Genomic DNA, 21,652 nt, shown 5'->3' on the forward strand with positions numbered 1-21,652 from the left:
TTCTTTAAGAGGAAGTTCACCCCCCCTCCCTCTTTCTGCAAAATAAAAAATATTTATAATAAATAAAATCTGGCCTATTTTTGGCTTATATTTTGAATTTTTTTTTTCCCCTAACAACAAAAGATCTTTGGGAAAAACTTCCATCACCCATATTATATATAAACACAAATTAAATGGAGGAAATTAATAACTATGTAAAAACAAGTTAATACAGCAATCAATTTAACATTAGAAACCCATCAATATTTACCTATATCTACATTGTATATCAAGCAGAACATTTCAACCGAATGTAATATACAATATAATACACTTACTTTTAAATTTTCTATCCATTTCAATGTGCTACTGTAAAGAAGCATTGTAGGAATGTCATCTTGATCAGCATTTACATTTTTGGTTTCATACGAATAAGAGATATTCAAATTTTGGGAACGGAAAGCTCGATATGAATCGTGTTCCTGTTAAAGAGAAAAATAATCAGTAGCTGTTTGAACTTTGTGCAAAATTGTAGCTAAATTTATAAGGTAAGTTAAAACTGTCTAATAACAAGAAAGAAAAAAAACTCTTTTATAACAGATTCCACTTTTAGCAATTAATTTATCTTTTGCCTCATTGTTAAGTTAAATTGTTACCTTACTTTAACACAGTTAACGGTTAATGTCTTTCTGCCATATTGTGACAAACAAACAAACATATTTTCTGCAATCAATTTTATATTTATTAATCAAATGGCTTGAATTCTTATAACAATATGAATTATAAGAATTTAAACCACATCAAAACAGCTATAAGTATTGCCTTTATAATATTTGCGTTTATAATTTTTAACTATTGCAAAAAAAAGCCTTTTTTATTTTCGCTGTTTTTTCTGAAGAAGGATCTAAATTGTGAAGAACATTTTACAGCAAATAAATGTTAGAAAAGAGCATGTATTTTTAAAAAAATACCATAAAATGGGGCTACTTGAACCCATGAGAAAAAAGTGTTTAAAATCCATCCTGGTCTTATGTAACTCAATGTATAGACTTCAAAAACTTTTTCCATGACAGATAGCAGATAGGTAGAGGCTGAAACATGAAACAAAATTTCAGCTATTCCCACCTTTTTCTGATTGAGGTTATGATTGCAAGTTTTCTTAACAGTTGTTTTTTTGTGTCTGCAAACTTTCACATGTAAGTTCATGGAAACATCTGATATCATCAAGGTCAGGATGGTTTTATGTTTGCATTCTATTTCTTAATGAAAAAAGTGTTTTAAGGTTATAGCTACATAATTAACACATTAACTAATATAAGTTAGTAAAAGTGCACTGGTTGCCTTAAACTGGGGCTACTTGAACCCAGCGTTCAAACAGCCCCAAACCACTTTTTTATCACTAAATTATGTTTAGTAAGGTTTGTAATCTTTTAAAAATAAAGAGGTTAGTTATTATTTATACCTGTTTTTTGCAGATCTGGGGATAAAAAGGGTCCAAAAGTAAAAGGAAAACCCCTTGAAGTAAGAAATAATGCAGATTATTTAAAGGAAAAACTACAATTGTGTCCAGATTCAACTAATTCCAGAGAAATGTCTTAGAAAGTGGCATCAGCCCATTTTGACTTAAGTATATCAACTCTAAAATGGAAATTAAAAGATCGTTCACAAAACAAGCCTGGGCATCCTGTAGTATTTAGTAGCTTGGAAGAGCAGGGTATTAAATAATCCTATCAGAGAAAAAAAAAATCCTCCTGAACCAGTAAATTTTTCTTTCTTTCTAATGTTTAAATAACGAGCATTTCAATTGGTTTTTAGCAGTAGTTAGATTATGTTTCTGTTTGAGAAATTATATTTGCCTAAAAATATGTTTTTTATGTATATGTTTATTTTATATTAATTTACATAAATAATTTTCAATTATATAAACAGTTTGATCACTAGAATGTAAGTTTTGAAATTATTTTTCAAAATCATTGGTCCTTCTTGATACCACCACCTGTTTTACAGTTTTTTCTAACGGATTTGCTGAGTGTATTCAAGTAGCCCCAGCGCAGGGCTCCTTGAACCCAATTTTTAAAAACAGAAAAAATATATAAAGAGTTTTGTTGCATAAAAAAGGCTTAAGGTGGTAGCAGAACATCTGAAAAGTGGTAAAAACAAAGTTAGCAGTTTCACATTATGGTTTTAACAAAGCATTCAGTGTAAAAACTTGCAAAAAGCATGAAATTTCCAGTCTAAATAGCCCAGTTACAGTAAGTTATTTCATTTTCAAATTTCGTTTTTCGTATAATATATTTTGTAACAAGAAAATAAGCAGTTAAATGTCACAATCGGATCCAGTCATCCTGATCAGGAAGGATAAAATACTGACAGACACTGTAGTGCCATGTTGTACTATCAGAAAAGCCACAGCTGAAACAAAGTACATTATATTCATACAATTAAGATGAAATAAATGTTTTTAATACCTGATTAATTGAGTACTCAGGCACTTTATCAGGTGCACAAGGCATTACATTATGATGATCGAAGGGATTCCCTAAGCATAACCAATCAAAATTTATACTGCAAAAAAAATAATGTTTAAGTTAAGGATATATATTTTGATTCAATTTTAAAAATTGAAAAAAAGGCATGAAAATTAGTTACCTTAATTTAAGATGAGGTATATGTAGAACTCTTAATTCATCATATTTAGAAGCTGTGTGAACATACATGTCAAGGTCTACCTTTTGTTAATATTTTACCTGGAAAAAAGAAAATCCAAAATTCCATGAAATATGTTTCTTTAAAATAAAATTCACTTCAGTTGGAAAAATAAATAAAGTGCATTAAAGAAATTATGAAAAGTTCTGGAAGCGTCAGATTTTAGCCAGTTTGAATATGGGACAATAACAAGGAATGCAAAACAAATAGATTTTAAGACGGGATGCTCTCAGCTGTAGCTGGTCATTGCAAGTTGGTCCCAAGAGAGAAAAGATAACATTAAGCCCGTCAGATTGACAAGGAACACACAAAATAGAAGTGCAGAAAAGAATTAGAACAAGTTTGTCATGATCAAAAGGTGGAGATTAGCTGTCAGAATCTAATCAGATTGTAATCAAAGTAATTCTTTAATTGATTTCTTTCTGGAGGATAATCCACTACAATCAAGCCCCTCCCCCTTTTTTTCCCCACTAAAATATCAATTTCATAGAGAGTATGATTTTTTAAATTGTTGTTAAAGAAGTATATAAATGCTTTTTGGAAAGTATTCTATTCAAACTTTAAATGAATCTAATTAATATTACCAAATTATTAATTTTATTATATCTGTAGTTTTACTATAAAATACTGTTTAATTATACATTTTTTATCTATTATGATTAAGGCCTCACACTGGTTTATGACAACACTTTGTGGGCAAGTCCAAAGGGAGGACATGATAACAAGGCTCAACATGAAGGGTAAATTTGTTCATTTTCCTAGTACCAGAAGCCCAATGAAAAATGATTGAATCTTGAGTCATGACCAACTTTCTATGGAAGAGGAATAAATTTTTTCTAGAAAAGCAGTACTGGAAAGGTGTTCTGGGGCATAACAGCTCAATTCCATATGTATTTAGCACCTGTACTTTGTTCTTGAACTGAAAAAATGTTAACATTAGAATAATCGCGTGTGGTTTAAATCTAACGAAATAACAATAATTTGACTCTTCACTACCTCAAGTCTCTTTTTTCTAGTAAAGTTCATTTAATGTTTGGGCAAAGTTTGAGTTATTTTTTTAAGCAAAATAAAATAAAATAATGGCATGTTTGAGACTAACCATTTGTCCATTCAATAAAAACTTCAGACCAGGATATCTCCATATGTTCCGTTGTGTTATAAGGATCCAGAGATGCGCGCATGTACAAAGCAAGTCTTTGGGCTAAGAATGTAAGACGGCCATGATACAACAGTCTCATTTTATCCCACCAAGGAAGGGCAGGACTAGGATCTAAGGAAGGCCTACTAATTAGTTCCATTGCTAAACTGATTTGGGCCATTATAGGCTCCCAACTTGGACCATAAGCCATTGACATTTCTTCCATATCTAAAAACAAATAAATACATGGTTAACACACACCTACTTTTGTGATCAGTTATATCAATTTCTACTTTATTTTACATTCAGTTAAATAATATTAACACACACTAATTTTTCCTTTTGGAGGATCATGTATTTAAAATATTTTCTAACACATTATTTACATAAAAATGTATTCCATACTTAAATGAAATAAAAACAAAATTCAAATTAATCAACTTCACATAGCCTTAGAAGGACGTAGATTAAGGCAGAATGGAACATATCCTATTTTTTAAAATGATTGCATTTAGTATTGCATGAAAAGTCAATTAACTATTTTTGAAAGCTGTAAGAAATAGAGGAATACATTTGCATTTAATTTCAATCTGTGCTACAGTTCTGAACCATCTGTTGCAATTTTGCTGTGGTTTATGGATGTTTAACAATCTCTATTCAAAGTAAGGTGAGAATAACTATCATACCATAATTTCTAGTCTATATAACTACATTTGATTTACAATTTTACAAAAAATTCCTATAAAGTTCCACAAAAGCGTCAAAGCAACAAAATGGTAGGATATAATGTAGTAGAAAAGGAATGATGTCCCATACTTGTTGTTCATTATATTTCTCAATAACTTATTTAATTGTTCCAGATAGTGCAAAATTATGTTTAAAAGATGAATACACAGCAATATTAAGTCAATAAAATTGCTATACAAGTTGCAATTTCACATGAAATTGATGTCACAAGGCATTTAAACAATTTATCAAATCTATAGCTGTGATATACCATTATGTGAAAAGAAAAGGAAGGATAGTAATTACACCAAGAGTAGCCCAAAGGAAACATTTCAATGACCTTTCATTCCAATACAATATTAAAAATAAGTTACATGGCAAACATGTAAAATGAATAATATCTGTTAAAGACCTACTGAATGTAAAAATATAGACCAAGGATATGAATGTGTTTGAAGAGCTCAAAATCTAGATTGCTTCCCCTGGATGTCAAAGAAATCTTTTCCCACGCATCTCATTTGAGATTGTATGGCCAGGTAATTTAATCTCATTTTACTCATAGTTAGGGCATAAAGAGAGAAAAAAAAGAGACAAAAAAAAGTGTAAAAAAATTATTTTTCACACATATTTTTATCAGGCTGTATACTACACAAAATAAACTTAGAAACACTGTTTTTTTTTTTTTTTTCACTTTTTTAATAATAAGATACCTTAAAAGATTGTATTTTCTTTTGCCCCGAGTTTTGTTACATATTTTTATACAGTACAACTACAGCATTTTAATAGCTATATATATATATATATTTTTTTTTTTTCAAAAGAACTGGATTCATGAAAGAAAAAAAAAAGGATCAAGGAAAATTAAAGCAAGACAATATAAAGTTTCCGAATTCAAAATTTCAATTTTTTTAATGCATTAAATATATTACCAAATGTAAGGTCATGGTAAAACTTCAAGGAAGGGCATACTACGTTCCAGAATAAATGGCTCCCAGGGCTTTTCAATTTGTAATTGAGATGATCGTTTAGCTAAAAGATGAAAGTGATACACATAGTTTTAAAATTCATATTCAATTAAAAATGCTTTAAAACTGTCAAAATTACTTAAAATTTCGAAAATCATATACATAAAAATTAGAAATAATGATTAACTGAACAAAAAATAATTTTAGGAAACTTTCTTCTTTTCTGAAAGTAAATAAAAAGTGAAATAAATATTTAGCAAATTGAATCAGTGTCAAAAATCAAAAGTAAAAACAAAAAAGTTTTTAAAAAATCAGCAAATAAATTTTATGTTTGGGAGAACTAACCCCTCTGGGAAGCTTCCTGTTCAGCTCCAATAAGAAAGCCCCAAATATTTAATTCTCTGATATGTAGAGGCATTTGTGGAAAATCTCTCATTTGCCAAGTCCAGGAAGAAGCAGAACACCTCACTTTACGACCCCAAAGTGTTGTGAATTCAAGACCTTCATCTGGATAAGGGCTAAGAAAAATAAGTAATGCGGCAATGTATTCATTATGCCAGATGTCAAATGTTTTAATTCTCACTCTCAACTGTATTCAGTTACAATACTTTTCCTTTTTTTTTCATAAACTTTCTTCATTACTCTTCTTTTTTTTATTTAGTTAGTTATTTTTTAAATGTGTTAGAGGTAAGTTACAGCTAAAATTTCTTAACATACCGTATTTTCGGGAGTAAGCGCCGCATCGAAAAATATTCGTAAGGGAAAATTTTTTTTAATGTATGCGCGCCGCACAGGCCATAAGCAACGAACCCAGCATTAAACAACTTCAAAGCACAATTAGTAGTAAAGAAAACTGGAATGAAATGCAAAATGAAAGAAATATTTTTAGTCAACGAAACTATATATACTTTACAGTAAATATAATTTTCTTACCTTGGGAGAAGACTTTCGTTGGTTATCCAGAGCGAGAGATGCGGATTTTTTCTCCTGAATGCCTCACCAATGTCAACCTCTCTGGCCCAAGTAGCACAAAAAATATGGATCGAAGCAGAAACGACATAGGTCAACGTTCGAAAATCGAACAACAGATAAGGTTCTTAAAACATATAGAACTATGTCGAAGTATATTTTTTGCCCGACTTGATTTAAAAAATCATTTTTACTGCTTATTTTGACGCTTGAAATCAATTATTCATTATCAAAAGCGTTTAGATAGTAACATTGTTAGTTATATAGAAATCAGAAACAAAATAGAAAATTGCAAACATCGAAAACCGTTGTTTTTATGTTAGAAAATAATATAGAAACACGGACACTTTTTGACGTGACTAACATTTTTCTACATTAATCATTATGTTGTGCTAACTGCTGGCAGCAGGATGATGTGGGTGCCATCTATTGGCAGCATTTTTCAACATTTTTTTAAAACTTAGATTTTTTTTTACTTGGAACAAAAAAAAAAAAAAAAAAGACTGTATCTGCCACACCCGTTATAAGCGCCGCACCGGCAATTGTTTTGCTTTCTTTTTAGTACGCGCAGCAGCGCTTATTCCTGAAAATATGGTAAACAACAAAGCAATTTCTTGTTCACTGTGTCATAACTATAACTTTTATATACAGCATACTTTAACTAAGCATTGCTTATTTTTATAGCATTAGCTGTAGTTTTATTTTAGAGAAACCTTATATTTCTTTCCATCCACGACATAAATGTGCAATTTTTCAATACTTTGAGGCACTTGTCGGCAGCACTTTCGGATTAAGATGGCAACCAAAATGTTTCTGTAAATTTTTATAAAAAGTAAATAATTGCTTACTAACTTAGAAATTAGTAATAACATTGAATAGAACTTTACTTTTATCTTATTAGATAATCACATCAACAGAGACAACAACTAAACATTCAAAAAAGGCCACTTTGCAAACACTTCAAGGAGGTCCTAATAAAATATAACAATAAATTCATCATGTTTTAACTCAATTGAAAGTTTTTTGGTACTACATTTTCATTTTGAAAATTAGAAAAGAAATAGGCATCATACCCCCCCCCCCCCCCCCCCACATACACACCATCTGATATTATAAAATTCATGACATTAATTTCCTTTTTCAAACAAAAAAGTGAAAAAACATCTTTGAGTGATTGATTTATTTTATCACATTTTGAATCTTTTAGACCAAGTAAAAGATATAAGTGCTAAAACTCCAAATGTTTACAAGGCATTAAAAAGGCAAATTCAACATGAAAAAATTCACTAATATTATATTTGTATAAAGATTTGCTATATAATGGATTCCAAAGAAGTTTTCATGCATGAAATTTGATTAGTAACTATAGGTTACATCATGTGATAGGCAGAATGTTTCTAAAAGTCACAAGAAGGATGATGAATTATGAGAGGAATGTAGAAGAATATAAATCACACACTTGTTACACAACTAGTTTATCAAAATAATGGATTGAAAGTATTTTTTTTTAATGAGTTTTATATTCAATATTCAAAATTTTTATAGAACAAACTAATTTTACTTGCATACATATTTATGTCTACATAGTTAAACAAAAATGTTATTCATATGCTCAAACTATACATGTTTGAAAATGTTGACAAAAATTGAATTGTTTATTTCAAAAACCAGTCAAGCAACAAAACTGCTAATTTTAGGAAAACATCTATATCACCATTATTCTCTGATGATTACAACATTGTTTATTGAAAGAATTTTACCTAAATATGCATCCCTTTTAGCTTAAAACATTGTAATTCTTATTAAAAAAATTTTAATATGCAGGTAAAAATGCTTTTTCAAAATTATAGAGTTTGTCCCTTGACTGCTTTTTGAAATAAACGGTTCAATTATTACACTCAAAATACAAAAAAGAAAACAGAAACAAAAACTACTTCATGAAAAGCTATAAAGTTTCTGACTCTAAAACAACACATCAAAAACTAAATCAATCAATCTAATACAACAGCTAAGATCAATATAATTTACAAAATTACCTTTCCATATCTAGCATTTTCATTCTATTGACAACCCGTTCTGTGCCATGATATGATGTATCTGCAATTGCTAAGATGTCAATTTCTTCGAGTGTCCAAGTGCATAAAGAAGTTCTAAGAGAGTTTTTTAAATATAACTGCTGGGAGCGTTGAATGTATATTTCAGCATTTTTTTGAGCAAGTTTTGAACACAATAATTTGATTTTTTCAGCTGTAAAATAAATTATTAAGAATCAAACATTTTGAATGATATGATGAATTTTGAGATTATTAACATTTCACAATCAAGGATTGCTAGAAAAAATATACCGTATTACCCCGCATTATCCGGCATGCTGGAAAAAAGCTAGGTTGACCAGCATGCCGGGAAATTCAAATTTTCCGGCATGCGGATAATTTGAGGTTTATTTTGCAAAAAAACAAAAGTAACTTTACCCATTCAGCTCTAATCAGAAAGCAAACCACTATGAGGGAAAATAAATAAATAAATAAATCCCGAAAGTAATCTTCATTCGAAAAAAATATGTATAGCATATAATACACGCTTGTTATTTATGGTAGGTCATTATTTTTTTTCCTAACCTTGATTTTTCCGGCATGCCGGAAAGGACCAGGTAAGTGTTATTGAAAATCTGGTGACCCCCGAATTTTGCGGCTGGATAATGCGGGGTAATACGGTAATAGTTTCATTCATTTTGTGAATTAATTTTTCTTTGCTTTGGTTAATTAGGTCATCAAGGGATGTAGGGAAAATGTGGGCCAACTTTTAGCCAACTGTTTGCCATACCAAAGGTTGAAAATGCAATAACTTCCTCTCCATTTGTAGACATAGTGAGAAAAAGAAATGATTATTCCAAGTCTCAAACAGTGAAGCAGAAATTAGAAGAGCATCAGGTACATCAGAACATCAATCGTTATCACTTGCAAACAACAAGCAATTCCTGATTGCTTTAAAATAATTTTAAACCCCAGAAAGAAAGAAAGAAAAAACGCGAAGCAACAATGGAATAGCTTAGCTACATAGTTGAAATTGACAGTTCCACTTACCAGGGATAAGTAGATTAGTTCTTCTAAAATGCTCAATTTTTTCATCTAATATTTGTTTTCGTTTTAAGCTCTCATGATATTCATCTTCTAACAACTGGAAAAAATATTATCTATTATTTCTAAAGTTTTCATCAACATAAAAAGTGTTAAAAATGCAGTGTTTTACTTTTCACATTCATCCATAAAAAGCCTTTTGACAAAGAATTCTTTTTCACACCTTGAATTCTTAATTTGATTTCTACAAACCTCAAAATTATCTCTCAGTTTGACTTCGAAAGGATCATCTTCAATTTCAATGGTCCAAACCTAATGTAATACAAATAATAACAATAATAAGTATTTTCAGTAAGTTACCGCCCTATAGCCAAGGCTAAGGCAGAAATATGTGAAATACACCACCAGCTCAGTTATTCCAGTCGAGGACCGCAGTTTCGTGCTTATTAGCACTCATCAGCCTGGCTTAGGAAGTAGCTAAGCTGGAGGTGAAAAATCTCTTAAGTAAGCCAAGAGTGCCAAACAAACTGGTAGCTAATATAGAATTAGCACAGACCAGAGGAGTGACCGAAACAATGGTTCGGTTCAACTTGGAATGGCTGAGCTGACGGTGTATTTCACGTAATAATAATAAGTACGAAAAAAAAAAAGAAAAGAAAACAAATTACACAGTTATAGCATTATTCTACCAACAGCTCCAAACACCTAATTTATCTTATACTAGCAACCTGCCGCGACCAGCTGGTCCTCCCTTTTACGCCACTCGCCTTATGCAAGCAGTCACCTACAGCGGCTGTTTGGCAAGCTTGTCCGTCGCCTTTTTACGCCAAGTTTGACGCCTTCGGCGGCTGCTTAGATAAATTTGGCAGCGGTATTAATCAATTTATATCTGTATTTTTCAATATTAATTTCAATAAAGTACTTTCCATATTTATCTCCAACTGCGTTTTGTGACATTCACCTTTTTACACCAAGATTGCCGCCTTTGGCGGCTATCTACCTTTTGGATGTATTATCCATCTCTATTGATTTTAACCTCCTCGCCCATTCCGTAATAAAAACAAAGATCACTCAAAAAACCCTTTTTTATTTAATTAAAAACGCGAAAAAAGTTCTCTCCTTCATTCCCCGTAGTGTGCAAAAAGTAGCCTTTCCCAAAGAGAAGAAAAAAAAATCGCTGTTTAAATTGAATTAAATGTGCACAACTGTGTGACGTAACACAGTTTGTATACAGCAAAATGTCCAGTCGGGGGGGGGGGGGGGGAGAGAAGTCAGAGATAAGAGAAGAATGATGTTTTTCCTCGATGGATTCGACTGACACGTGAAGATCTGATGATGTTGTTCCACATTAAAAAAATTGTAGAAAAAAAAACTATTGCGTATTTTAAAAAAAAAAAAAAAAATTCTTCTGAAGAGGGCAAATGTTTTGATTATTACATACTACAATTTTAGAAAAGAGGCTCCTATAATTTTGAGGGATGGGTTAAGCAAAAAATAAAACCCAGGAAAAAGCACAAAATAAAGGGCTTTTAAAAAATTCCTAAAAAATACAAAAATTGGTCAATCTGCTTTAATGTTTTTCTCATCATGTTAGGAATTAAATTTGCCACATTTTAGAACAAAAAATATTTTTCTGGCGCAATTGGTTCGAGTTCTGTGGGGTAAAAAGAGCTAAAAACTGCTAAAAATCACATAAAAAATTGAATAACTTTTTCTAATTAAAATATAAAAAATCGAAGCCTGAGGTGCACAATGTTGGCAAAAGTTACACCTGTATACCAAATTTCATCTTTCTAGACCTTACCGTTTTCCCTGGATGCGCGTCACAAACACACACACACAAATATCTTGTTTTATTATATGTATAGATAAATGCTTGCAAAGATCAAACGATAAATACTGTCAGTTAAATATAGCAACATTATAACTTTGTGTTAGCTCACATTAAAACATACAGATTAATGTCAAATTATGTAGCACAATATTGAAGACGGAAGTAAAACCTAAGAATGCAAAATTTTGAATAGCTGTTAATTTATCAATCAATACAACACTTGGTCATCTTTACAAAATAATGAACTGAATTATGATTCATACAGAATCGTTATATTTCCCAAATGGGATTATTTCTTGGGAAGGGCAAGAGGAGATGAATACAAAAAAAATGATGAACCATGATTTTTTGAAAAAAAAAAAACATATATCACAAAATCAAATGTCGTTAGTCACAAACTCGCAATTAAAAGTTCATACATCGATCCTGGAATTGTAAATGATCCCTTTCAAAGCAAGAAAGGGAAGCAGGCTCAAAGCAAACTAGCAAGTCTCTTTGTAAGGTCAGGGCTTAATTCCTGACAAAGGAAGTGCGGGAGCCCTACAATCTTCACAGCTTATTTTTATATTTAAATAGCCTGAATTCTGTCTAAAACATGAAATTTCACATACAGTATAGAAGTACAGGAATTGCGTGCCCATTAGGGCTAGCTGATACCCGATATACTGTAATATATTCAAGTATATTTACTACTGCAGTAACAATATTCATATTTCAATCTGTCATATACAGTCAAACTGCGTTAACACAAACTCGACGTGGACGACAAAATATTTTGTGTTAACCGAATTTCGGGTTAACCGATTTTCACGCTTACCGGATTTTGTGTTGTAAACAGACAATATTTTTTGTTTTTTGTGTCTCAGAAAATATAGGAACCAAAGTACCTTTGTACAAAAATGTACATCCAAGCATTTATGCTTATAATTTAAGCAAGATACACAACTAATTCAAAACAGAGACAATGGCTATTCGAACCAGTTCTCCGCGATAGTGCATTTTCAAACATCTGATTTTTCCTTGATCTCAAGACTGGATTTTCGCTGCAGTGCTGATGGGTAAAAAAACACTTTCGACCTTAAACCTCTACATGGGCAGAACAAGTGCCCAGAATGAGACTTTTTTTTTCATGATGAAATTTTACGTCTAGGTTTGACAGCCACTTGTCAAAGATTTCACTGTTGATCAGGCTTGGAGTTGATTACGTAATCGTAATCTGAGTAATCAATTATGTTTTTTGTGTAATCATAATCCTAATCTGTCAATGGGATACTCCTGTAATTGTAATCGAAATCATAATCAGGCTTTTCTTGTGCAATTGTAACTGTAATCTAAGTAAAAGAAATCGTAATTTTGAATTGTGATCATGTAATTTTGACTTTCTGAAAGTGAAAACATTTAAGCCGCCCTTTTACTATTGTATGTAAAGATAAGATGCTTCAATAATAACATTCAAAACGACTTCAAGCTATTCGGTGCTCGTCCCTGTTTGCAAATGAGAGTCATAAATTGAGAACTATCTAAAATAGTTAGTGCCTGTGGGTGCCTTTGACAGGAATTTCTCAGGGCCTTTTTTTGGGAACGTCTTCCCAAATACTTACAAGTGGTCATCCATCAATTTCCCTTTTCATCTGTCAATGCATCAACGTTAGACAAACAATCAAAGCACATTGTTGTCTCAAAACCATATTTTAACAGAAAAAATACAATGATATCAAAAGTACAAAAGTTTCGTGGAACAAGCTTTAGGTTTTTTTTTTTTTTTTATATATATTTTCATGAAAAAGTAGTAAACAACTGAGAAAAGATTTTGTCAAAAGAAAATAGAATTTGTACTTGTGTTTCAGTGATTCTTTAAACGCCATTTTGTATCTATTGCCTTTGCTACATGACATCTAATATAAGCCTGGATAAATAAGTTTTTTCTTTGTATGTTCTCAAAATAATTTCTCACATAGTTTCATCTTAAATTTATGTCTTATATGTTTATAGCTGATATTATCTTTAGTTAATAAGTATATGCAAGGAAAAAGCTTGCATTGATAGACTTTATAAAATTTGTTTACATTTTTTTCTTGTATCAACAAATTATTTTGACGCAAATTTTGAAATTTAATTTATCTTTCTATGGCTATTTTTTTAAAGTGAGAATAATTGCAATTCACTGCAGCATTAAAACTAATGTATAAATACAGTGAAGCACCGTTTATACGTTTCTCTTTTATATGTTTTTATCAATTATATGTTTTTTTAAATTGATCTCTACAGAGTCTAATACACCTTAACCTATACCTATTATACGTTTTGTCATTTATACGTTTTTTCATACAGTCCCTTCAAAAACGTATAAACAGTGCTTCACTGCATTATTATAAAATATATAAAATACTCATTTAGCAAAAAAAAAAAAGAAACTTTATGACAAAAAAGTGGAAATCATAGCGAAATGTATTATGCCAGATCTTATTTTTTTTAATGAGTGCTAAGTTGAAACCTATTAGCACTTGAAAAAGTGCAATTTCTTAAGTAAGCAATTGATTAAAAAATGAAATCAAAGCATAAGCAAATAGCTTATCAAATGATCATAAAATTGATTCTGTAGAGTTATAGGGATGTAACACACAGATGTACCATTTTGCTAAAAATAATACTATCGAAATAATTTTCTATTTCTGGGTCATCTGCTCCAGTTCAACGATTGTTTAGCATTGCTGGAAATTTTTTCACTTCTCAAAGAATGAGAAAGAAAACAGACATTTATGGAAACATTAATTACACTTAAATGCATTTAATTCCTTTTCTTTTTCAATTCTTTAGTTCCGTATTTTTTATTTACTTTCTGCATATTTATTTACTTTCTGCATTTTATTACATTGTGATTTTTCTGCACAAAGAACCATACTTCTTTTGTTTTTTTGGAATAGCTGCATATTAAATTAACTGATGTTATACTAAATAGTTTGAGACTACAATGTTGAAATGTAACACAATATTTTCAGAAATTATAAACTCTAAAATGTTGAGCAGTTTATAAGTCATTGTGTAATGTACCAGCACTTTAAACTATCTAGATGTTCTTTATTTTTCACATGCTGCTCCTTTCTTGCTATAGTACTATAATTAAAAATACATAAACTAATAAATAATCTTTTAGTTAATACTACATGGTAGTGGCAATTATCTCTATAATATAAAATCAGAAATCATAATTTTCAACAATCACATCGTTGATGCAAAAGAGTGATATACATTAAATTACAAGTCTGTAACCGTAATCAAAATCATAATCAGGATATTATAATTGTAATCGATTACGTTTTCTACGTAATCGAATCGTTGCTGTAATCGAAATTAGGTTTTGTCAGAGTGTTATAATCGTAACTGTAATCCCCCCTTTTTTTCGTGCTCGTACTCATAATCGTAATCGATTACATTCCCTCGTAATTGACTCCAAGCCTGCTGTTGATCCAAGCTTTTTTTACTGTAAGCATAGTCTACAGCTAAAGTTCGTACTTTCTTGAACAACGTGGTTTTCTCGATTTTCCTACACAAGGAGAGGAATTTTCACGCTACCATCCATGTTGCTTGTATTCAAGTGCAGATCTGCAGATCTTTCGACTTTCGAAAGTAATTTCATGTAAAAGTATGGGGATTTTCTTTTTTATTTTCCATTTTTTATTCAAGACTTTAAAATTTTCTTCGTCTTATGCGGGATTTCGTCTAAATCCTCTTCCTGTTAAGTGACTGATTTAACACTAATTTGTAGCTTTACCTGACGAGGAATGGCATTTCTTTCGTGCTAAGTGAAATTGTGTGTTAAGCGAGTTTGTGTTAACCGGGTTTGACTCTATATTGTTGAACCAGATTTAATTATGAATTCATTGAAATAATGACTTATGGCTTTCACTTTTCTGTGTGCTTAATGACAGTACCATACCTGCCAATTCTTCCGGATTTCCTGGAAGTTTTACGGATTTTCACATATGTTTCCATTTTGAAAGAAAAATACAAGTTAATTTTCAGAAATTTGAAATCTATGAAAATTAAAGTCATATATTCTTCTTTAAATAATTATTATAGAGAAAAATGTTTTTTTTTCTTTTCCCCATAATACAACTTGAAACTATATGTTAATACAAATGAAATAGAAACAGGAAAAAGGAGAAACACTCAGATAATTTTCTGCATTTCTTATATCCTCATATATATAATAGTGCATTCACCGATTGAGTAACACTGACGTCACCAACAATAAAACTCATGCGATAGCTTGCGGGACAGCATTATTTCAATGCTGTATCACTTAAAATTTAGTAACTTTTATTTATATATAAATATTTTTTGGCAGCAGAAAAGCGATTGTTTTAACAAAGCAAAACTAGATCTAACAAGCAACTAAGCTAGATCTAATAAGCAACTGTTTTGCTGGTCAGACTTTGATTAAAAGTAACTCGGCAGTCCGCTTTAATTTCAAGCTGTTATGGTAATGATGAATTTGATTTTTTCCCAATCAATGTTAAACATTTGTCTATCATGTGTATCTATTTGAACACATCAAAATTTACAGGAAATCTTTCTAATTAAGAAGCAAATTTTACCGTCATGCCATAACGGGCAATTTTCTAGTCTCATAATAATAATTTCAAAAAAAAAAAAAAAAAAGACGTTAAAAGAATGCATTCTTATTTGTCTCTAATATTCTTCATATTATAAAAAGCTGACTTTTCTATTAAAAAGTTTTGATGAATTTCGGCCTCTTCTATAGAGAAGACTTGTACAAAAGTTCTTTTAATTTCTCGGTAAACTTACTTTGATTTATAAATTAAGAATTAAGGAAAATAACGAGAAAAAAACTAGCATATATCTCAAAAATTACTTATATCATCTCACTTTCACATTCTCTTACCTTGCATAAAATTTGGAGATCAGGAGGGAGTTTGCTTTCCAAAGTAAAAAGAGTTTTCTTTCTCTTATGCAAAATTTTGAGCCATTTTATGACATTAATAAACTGAAATACAAAATATAGCATTTAGAAAAGCAGTAAAATATATTAAGCAAAAGGAAATACACTTTAACAATGAAATTGATATTGGTTGGTACCCAGCTGTTAAAAAAAAAATACATTCCAGAAATGTGCAACTGTTACTCAAAATATTAACTGTATAGTATATGTTACCGTAAAGGTTAATGTTAGCCAATGAATATCAACATTCACATACCAAAGACATTAACAGACGGCTGAATATTTCTGGTAAATTACTGGTGGAAGTTAACATTCTATAATTTCGGTCTATCATGATAAAGTATGTAACATTGTACTGTCAGCCCCGTTTAATCAAATATCGTCGGTTCCAAGAAATTTTATTCGATTAAGCGGGGGAAATTTTTTTTACCTTTCCAAATTGACAACATTTGTCTTAAAACATAACAATAATAAATCAATAGCTTTATAAAGTAAACTAACAAATGTTATTGGCAAAACGTTTCTGAAATTCCTTAAATAAACAACAACAAAAATTAGTAATTAGTATGTATATTACAAGTACGTATGAAAATTTTAAAAAGTAACTTTCAACTTGAGTTATAAAATTGGTTTTTGTATTATCTTTTTCAGTGCATTATTTTTTGAAATATTTCATAATAGTAAATTGCTTTGCTCAAGGCCTTTTGGGAAACAAATTTCTGACCCCTTTTCCCCCCTCCTTGTCTACCGGGTTTTACAATCGTCTGAAATGTGTATATTTCTTTGTGTTATTTAATTTAATTATCGACTGTTTTATCTCTTTTCTTATGATGGGAAAGACAAAAGACATTTGGTACAATATTGACTGTATAGTATATGTTACTATACTATACAGTCAATATTGTACCCAAAAGTCTATACTATACAGTCAATATTGTACCATGGGTCAGATGGGGGGGGGGGGGGAGAGTACTTAATATTCATATTTATAAAATGTCATATTTTAAAACAATAGCAAATAATTTTCTACAAGTTGAACATTTCAAAAAAAAATTACTGTTAACATTTGGAATTGTTGATTAACCATAGAAATATATAAAACTGCAGATTACGGCTTAGAACCTCAACATTCACACAACACAGTTAATTGAGAATTCAATACTTTTTCTTCATCAGTACTGAACATATTTTTGAATTATGTGTTCATATATTCATCAGCAACAATATGAGGGAGGAGAAGAAAAATTATTGCACACACGAAAATTTACTCCCCCCCCCCCCATTCAACCTCAGATGTTAGAGACCAAGTTAACTCATTCACAAGACATCTTATGTGGTTCATATATGGTAATTAATATCATAATATAAAATAAATAAACATTAAGCTTAAATTTTTTTTATGCCTATGCTTTTCTTCTTTTCTAAAAAATATTAATTTTAGGAATTATTTTTTTACATATAATTTAACAAACTTTTGTGTGCAGAAAAAAAATTATTTAACTATCTCCAATTACTTCACACAGCTGGCAGTAATATAGATGACGATAGAATAGTATGCCAATGTAATAGGGGACCAATAATCCAACTCCTCTCCCAAAAAAAGGGTAAGGCTAATAATTAAATATTTTCAAAACCATGCAGAATTTCTATTCCTTAACTAATATTAATTCAAAAAATAATTTTAATGTAGTACTAATTTTAAAAAATCCATTACAAAGGGTTAAACAATTAGAAAGTGCAAATTTCAAAATACAGAATAATCTTAGGAAGTAACGCCATCAAAAAACTTAATTGTATGAAACTTCAACATAATTTTTCTTTTTTTTTTTTAACTTAAAAGAAAATAAATATCATCAAAGAGAAGTTTTTATTGATAAGATTAACAGATCATTTGGAAATAAAATCATAGAATTAAGCATTTTTGTGCTGAGTGAAAATTATTTGGCTGAGCAGAAAAAGGGATATTACATCTTAAAGTAAAAATTGAAATTTTGTAAAATGCTCAAGCATAGTTGATAGCGTGTAAGGGCTCAAACAAAAACCATCAGTGAATAGCTGAAAAAAAGGGGGGGGGGGGAAAGGAAAATTTCTGATGTGTAAATTGTATAAAAATGCAATTAACATAAATGTAGATGATATCAAGTGCACAATGTTGATTATTCAAAAAATTCAGCAGACAATCAAAACAGATCCCTCTCCCCTAAATTGCCACACATTAATCAGATTTTCAAAAACGATTTAAACTTTAATAACATTTAAGAAAATATATTAGCATATACAGAATTACCTCTTCACTGAAAGCTTCAGCAAAATTATACTTATAGGGAAATGCAAACTTGACACTTTCAAACTGAAAGCTCCTAAAATAAATTTAATATTATGTACGTTATTTATTGAAATATATCATTTGAATGCAAATAAACAATCCGTATAAAAAGAAAAGTTCAAGCAAAAACAATAAAATTAATTCTTACAACAGTCGATTATTAATCAGTTCAAGGTCCTCAAAACCTTGTCGACAGAGTTCTTGCTGCTCACTGGGGGGAACTAAAGAAATTAAAACTTTCTGAAATAAACAAAGGCTCATTGAAAGCACAGCAGCAATTGATTTTTAATATGATCAACAAAACAAATTTAACAGTTTCAAAAGAAGTACCTAGTTTTAGTTGAAAATTTATGCCATCTCCTAATAGATGATGTATCAAAAAGGTCTAAATTTCAGAAATGATCACGCCCAAAAGCAGTTATATGTGTTTGTGTGCGGGTTTGTGGGTAGACACACACACACACAGCATTTAACATCACTGATTCCCAAGTTCAAGACCACTAAAAATTGATTTGGACTACCAGGAAATAAAACATTTACATATTTACAGCAATTTTATGTGTTTACAATTGGGTAAATTTTGCTTGAATACAAAAGGCAAATAATATACCAATAAATGCAAATTTCATCAAAACACAACAGAACTACACCGACTTATATACAAAACAAACTTTTCAAAGTCAGAATGATGGGCCTGCCTGGATCTCAATATTTTACCCAGTTGCAAGTTCAGTATTTAAGTTTTTAAAAAGTACATGATGCAAAGTTTCAAAAAATATGCTTGCTGCAAGATCAATCTTCCCCCCCCCCCCCTTTTTTTTTTTTTTTTTTGAACATGAGAATTATTTTAAGAAAGTTGAGAAAATCAGAAGGGCAACAATGATTTGAAATTTTTCAAAGGTGATTTCAGCCATTGAGTTGTAGTACATTTGGTCAAACTCGGACAAATTAGATTTGCTATTCCTGCTTTCTTTTTTTTTTCGGGGAATACACAACTTAACTTTCTTTAAGAATTAAACAAAGTAACACACTGATTCTGAAAAATCAGTTCGAAATTGCCAGTACATTTGAGAAACATATCATGTTTTGGTGAGATCCTTAAAATGGAACAATTTCTCAAAACAGCAACTGTTAGTAAGAAAAATGTTTGAATACCTCAAGGAATTTTTTACCGTACATTAAAACTTTATTTACTAATAAAAAAAACACACAAATACTGCTTTCAATGGTGATAATGATAATCTAATATGATTAACACACAGCACACATTTAATCAAAAAGTAATTAAGTTTATATATAATAAAAATGAAAACTAAGAAGGTAAAGAAAATATTTTACTTTACTTCAAATGTGAATACTTCATGGTTATCAAATATCATAACCAAATGATCAGAATTTGCCGATATGATCTCTTGACGATAACTCACTGCAATATCAGAAGATGAAAAAACTAATCTAAAACAAAAGTAACAAATTGAAGAATTTAAAAAAGAAGGACGTGCAATAAGAAATTTACTAAAATAAAAGACGGATGGAATAGAAAAACAGTAACTTATTAATGGCATTAGCCATAGAAACTTGCAACAATCAGGAACATTATATCCTTAAATATTAAAAAGTTGTCCATTGTTAGCAAAACTATACTTTTAGTTAAGGACAAAGTTGCCAATTGCCACAGTGAAATTAAATTTAAAAAAAAAATGTTGATTACATATTATCTGTCAATCCTACTTGATTGCCACTTCAAAAAATAAAAATAATAATGAACTGAAAAATTACAAAAAGAACTAAAATCTTAGTCACCAAAATCAAGAGGTAACCTTCATGAACTACTTTACTATGAATATATTAATTATAATAATTAATTGTAATGAAGAATATTAACTTAAATAATTAGTTTTAAAAATCACCATTTAGCAGTTTGAGTAAAAAAAATGGCTACCGTATGAAAAAAGTGGTTACTAATGAAATTTGGACTACCAGCCAAAGGAAGCAAAAGACTTTTCCCAATTTTACCCTTAAACTATTAGTTTACTTTTGAAGTTAAAAAGAAAGATTAAGGCAATGTTACCATGTTTGAGGTGGGGGGGGGGGGGGGGAAACAATACAAGACAATATTTAAGAGAAAAGGCATGCCATATAATACTCAAAAGGATAACTCCAGGTCAATTTTTCTAAGCTGCCATAGTTAAAATATATTTCAAAATTCAAGTAACTAAACTAAATGTTTGATAGGAATGCAACTTACTTGTGAGCTTTGGACAAAGCTAACGCAATAGATATGCACCCATTTGCTTGTAAACACATAACTGAAGGCCTTTTACTGTTTTCATTTTCATTATTGGCATCGAAAGAAGAGTTTTCAAAAGATCTTTGTTCAATATCTAAAAGGATACCAAAGTGTACTAGAACAATGCCAACTAATAAAACATTTATACATAGCAATACATTGAAATGCACAATATCACAACCAAAATCAATCACAATACTTATTCATTCAAATGTAAAATTTTACTTCAAATCTTATCCTGAATATTTTATATCAGTAATAATACTATAATAATACTTAATTTTAATCAATTTCAAAATGCAAACAATTAAGCTGGTTAAATCTATAGAGTAAGAAATACATGTTACACACAAAAGTTGTCCTAATAAATTCATCAAAAATATATATATTGAACTTACTTTTGCAATGGAGTTCATTATAACAACTTAAAGCATTAGCCTTGAAATTGCTCATTTCTTGTAAAATAGTATAAATTGTCATATGTAATGTTGAATTCCAAAGAGCATAAACATCATCGGACAGGCATAATGTGATTTCCTTGAAAAAGTTTTAAATAATTGAACATTTTTGAATACCAAACATAAAAATAAAGCATATGAAATATGTGCAAATAACTCAGAAAACTGAAAACTTAAAAAATTGTGCATACATACACACACACACACACACACACACACAC

At 30.1% G+C, this 21,652-nt stretch overlaps 1 protein-coding gene across 1 annotated transcript in view; it reads right to left on the reverse strand.

Moving 5' to 3' along the window:
* LOC129217082 (protein hobbit-like) overlaps positions 1-21,652 on the reverse strand; it is a 113,115-nt gene that overhangs the window by 40,349 nt on the left and 51,114 nt on the right. The window contains 17 exon segments of the mRNA XM_054851335.1: positions 318-461; positions 2,448-2,544; positions 2,629-2,705; positions 2,707-2,726; positions 3,785-4,051; positions 5,479-5,512; positions 5,514-5,578; positions 5,860-6,032; positions 8,520-8,730; positions 9,567-9,660; positions 9,813-9,872; positions 16,301-16,402; positions 18,645-18,717; positions 18,832-18,923; positions 20,027-20,138; positions 20,932-21,067; positions 21,372-21,510. Coding sequence (XP_054707310.1) covers positions 318-461; positions 2,448-2,544; positions 2,629-2,705; positions 2,707-2,726; positions 3,785-4,051; positions 5,479-5,512; positions 5,514-5,578; positions 5,860-6,032; positions 8,520-8,730; positions 9,567-9,660; positions 9,813-9,872; positions 16,301-16,402; positions 18,645-18,717; positions 18,832-18,923; positions 20,027-20,138; positions 20,932-21,067; positions 21,372-21,510 — 1,896 coding nt within the window.

The sequence above is a fragment of the Uloborus diversus genome, chromosome 1, assembly GCF_026930045.1.
Source record: "Uloborus diversus isolate 005 chromosome 1, Udiv.v.3.1, whole genome shotgun sequence".
Lineage (NCBI taxonomy): Eukaryota > Metazoa > Arthropoda > Arachnida > Araneae > Uloboridae > Uloborus > Uloborus diversus.